This window comes from Atta colombica, unplaced genomic scaffold (assembly GCF_001594045.1).
Source record: "Atta colombica isolate Treedump-2 unplaced genomic scaffold, Acol1.0 scaffold47, whole genome shotgun sequence".
NCBI lineage: Eukaryota > Metazoa > Arthropoda > Insecta > Hymenoptera > Formicidae > Atta > Atta colombica.
In genome coordinates this window covers 2,140,391-2,144,131 of record NW_017259536.1, presented here as the reverse complement: position 1 = coordinate 2,144,131, position 3,741 = coordinate 2,140,391, and the positions used below count along the sequence as shown (strand labels likewise).

At 51.2% G+C, this 3,741-nt stretch overlaps 1 protein-coding gene across 1 annotated transcript; it reads left to right on the top strand.

Annotated features, from left to right (window-relative positions):
* Positions 1–506: 506 nt before the first annotated feature.
* On the top strand, positions 507–2,530 carry LOC108691507 (leucine-rich repeat-containing protein 24-like). The gene has a single exon (XM_018199277.1). It carries the CDS (start codon positions 507–509, stop codon positions 2,418–2,420), a length of 1,914 nt encoding a protein of 637 aa, XP_018054766.1. The 3' UTR covers positions 2,421–2,530.
* Positions 2,531–3,741: the final 1,211 nt, after the last annotated feature.

Sequence of the window (3,741 nt, the reverse complement as noted above, 5' to 3'; positions counted from 1 at the left end):
TCGACGAAGTGGCTGATCGAAAATCCGAAGGGACGTCCTCGGTGGTTTGGGCTCGTCGAACGGAGCGCGCGCTGCTCGCGCAGAGCGAAGGCGAAGGCGAAGGAACGTAATGAGTACGTAATAATACCGTAAGGATAAGGAGTGAGGAAGGATTTGCGAATGGAAACGAATCCGTTCAATTTTATTTCCCCTTATAGTTCACTACGGTGAGGATTCTGAAGCGGGCATATAAATTACGAAAGGATCAACATAGTCAGTAAAAGAGGAATTGTAAGGAAAGAAGGAATACAAGTACCAGTACACGAAAAGAAGGAGAATGGGCGTAAGATCGCTCCCCAGAGGCTTTCCTGTGCGAAAGACGCTTCTCGGCCGTCATTGAAACGACGTGCGCGAATCCCGAGTGTCGTCGGGAAAGCAAGATATAGAGAGAAAGAGAAAAAGAAGAGTCGCGAATCGAGTCGTGGGACGACCAAAGTTCGCTACGACGACGACAATAACGATCCATCATGGGGGTTTCGGTGTTTCTATTGTATGCGGTGACGGTACTCGGTGTGGCAGCCAGCGACAATTGTGCCGACAAGTGCTCGTGCAAGTGGAAAAGCGGGAAGCGCACGGTGGAGTGCGTGAATCGCGACCTGACCAGCATACCGGAGTGGATCGATCCGGAGACCCAGGTGCTGGACATGAGCGGCAACAACATCTGTCACCTGCCAAACAACATATTTATACACGTGCGGCTAACGAATCTGCAGCGTCTCTACTTGCGTGAGTGTCGTATCGATCGGATAGATAGCGAGGCATTGGCCGGCTTGACGAATCTCGTGGAGCTCGATCTCAGCAATAATATGCTGGCCGCGGTGCCGAGTTTGAGCTTCACCGACACGCCATTCCTGCGCGATTTGGTGCTCGCGTATAACCCGCTTAAGCGGATTCGCTCGCACGCGTTTAAGAGCACGCCGAATCTAGTGAAGCTCGATTTGTCGCACACGCAGCTCGTCGAGATCGAGGCCAAAGGTTTCCGCGGATTGGAAATGCTCGAGAGTCTCAAGCTGAGCAACAATGAACTGTCTACTCTGCACCCAGGCACCTTCGAGCCGCTTAATAAGCTGACTAGCATCGAGCTGCACGAAAATCCGTGGATCTGCGATTGTCATCTACGTGAGATGAAGATGTGGCTGGTAAAGCATAATCTACCGACCATCGTGGCGCCCGTATGTCACGGACCCCAGCAGTTGCTCGACCGTGCCTTCACCGATCTCGGTATCGACGACTTTGCTTGCCGGCCGATTTTGCTGATAGCCAGTCGTTATGCCGAGGCCACCATCGGCGAGAACGCTAGTATCGTGTGTCGCGTGAGCGCGATACCACCAGCAGACGTCAAGTGGTACTGGAACGGCCGGTTGTTGACCAATCACTCGGCTTTCAGCAGCTATCAAAAGATCCTCATCTTCGAGGAGGGCCAATTTAGGAAGCGAAGCACTCTCATTCTCACCAACGCACAGGAGGCGGACTCCAGCGAGTTCTATTGCGTCGCCGAGAATCCCGCTGGCTCCGTCGAGGCAAATTTCACCCTGCACGTGTCTCTAAGAACGGCGGGCATGTCGACTTTAGGCTCGGGCCAGATCGCGGGGATATCCGCTGCGTTAGTGGTGCTCATACTCTTCATCCTACTCATCATTCTCGTATTATTCATTCGTTTGCGGAGAATGCCACTGAAGGACATGAAGTCGTCGGCGCCGATGGAAGCGGCGTCCAGCGACGGCAATGGTGGCAACGGCGGGGGTGGCGGCGGCGGTGGTGGCGGTGACAACAATCCATCGTCCGCGACCACTCGCAGAAAACACGAGGAGATCGAGACGACGTCATTCGCCCTGGAGTCCAAGCCACCCGCGTCGCTGCATCTGAGCTATGTGCAGAGACCGCACGCGGCTGTAATGCAGGAGAGCGAGTACAGCACAATTAGCCGTTTCGACGATCAGAATCAGCCCGCGGTGGCAGCGATGCCGGGTGCCGGATGTTTTTCGTCGACGACATCCTTGATGCCGATCGATAATCCGGATCTCATCAGGGATACTCGGCGCGGCTCCACCGAGGACATCACGCCTTACGGCGTCGCCGATTACGGCCGCGTCGAAGCCCTAGATGACGCCGGTAAGATGCTCTACACCAGCTGCCTATGGGAGGCGAGGGACAGCTGCGGCAGGACGTCCGCCGTCTCGGCGAACATGTACCCGTCGAAGGAGCAGCTCGCGGTGGTCGCGCCGGTCGTCGAGCAATTTCCACCCGGCGCGAAGCAGATGAGAGTCTGGCAAAAGGGCGTCCCGGTGCTGCCGCCGGTCTCGGCGCTGAAACGCGTCCTGGGATCCACGCGCAGCTCGCCCGATGAGGGTTATCAGGAGGGCACCGGTACCGACGTCTAGGTACCGCTACTTCATTACTGCGATGCCCGGCACCGTTATCTGGAGCTACGTAGACGGCACCAGGAGGACGACACCGATTGCTAGGGAAGAATGAAGGAGAAAAAGAAAAAAAAAAGAGTTGTCCTCACGAGTGCCGGGCGGGCGGTAGTGAACAGGAAATAAAATGTGCCGGACGAGTCATGCGTTTAAGTGTGATCGCGTCAGTGTGACAATGATCAAAGCTAACGTGTCATTATTGTTGTGCACAGACTACTCTTTACAGCTGGACGAAAGCGTTATGCTCGCAATCGCGTTTACGTATGTACGTTACAGTGATGGAAGATACGACATTATACAATTTCACATTCAACTTGATACTATCCAAGTCAGCAAAAGCGATAGCACCTTGCAATCGGGAAGGTACGGTACAATTGAATCATAGACAAGACGTGAACAACGTACAGCTCATTTCTAAAGACTGCCATAACTAAAGTACGCGCATCGAATCGCTAGGCGTATGCAAGGAGCTTTCGAGAGGTCGATGAACGCGTGGATCGTTACTGCAAAAGATTGACATCGTGGCCACTGAGAATCGTTTGCATCGTGCATGAAGTTTCGCTCGAATGACTTACATGATCGACTGTGTTAAGTAAATTAACATGAATAATGAATTTAAGCGAATAGCAAAAATGATGATTTGGGCTCTTTCGAATTTAAGAATCATCATCGATGATCCCAATCATAAACGCGAACCCTTGCAAACGAGCGTTTGTAGTGGTGCGATCCTTTGAGGCGGTCGACGGCAATTAGTGACACAGTTAGAGATGTCCTTGTGCGCGGTGCGTGTGGTGCAATCAATTGGTAGACGTTCGGTTTCGTTTGTACTTGTGTCACGAGGATTGCCTCCAGTGTTCGATATCGACAATATTAACCTGTTCAACAGAATGTTCCGAAAAAAAGTGGTCGACGTATGAAAGATGACGACGTTTATCGTTGTGAATGATATGAGTATATATGTCCTGAATAACGTCTTTGAAGCTACTCACGGAAGTTTGTATTTAAGAATACGTAAATATCGCGATTGATAATAAAATTTTACGATCGAATACGCAGAAATCATACGTATTTTCAAGTTCACAATGCTCTCTCGTAAGAATCTCACTACAAACTCGAGAATGTAAATTTAGTATATATTCATTAAGATTCTCTTACACTCGCAACGATTGACATTATTGTCTTTCAAAATATTGGCCTTTCCTCTGGAAACATTCTGTGTAATACGGCAATGAAAGTCGATCGCAAGGCGATGTCTCGCGCATACGGAGTGCATACAGGAAATGCA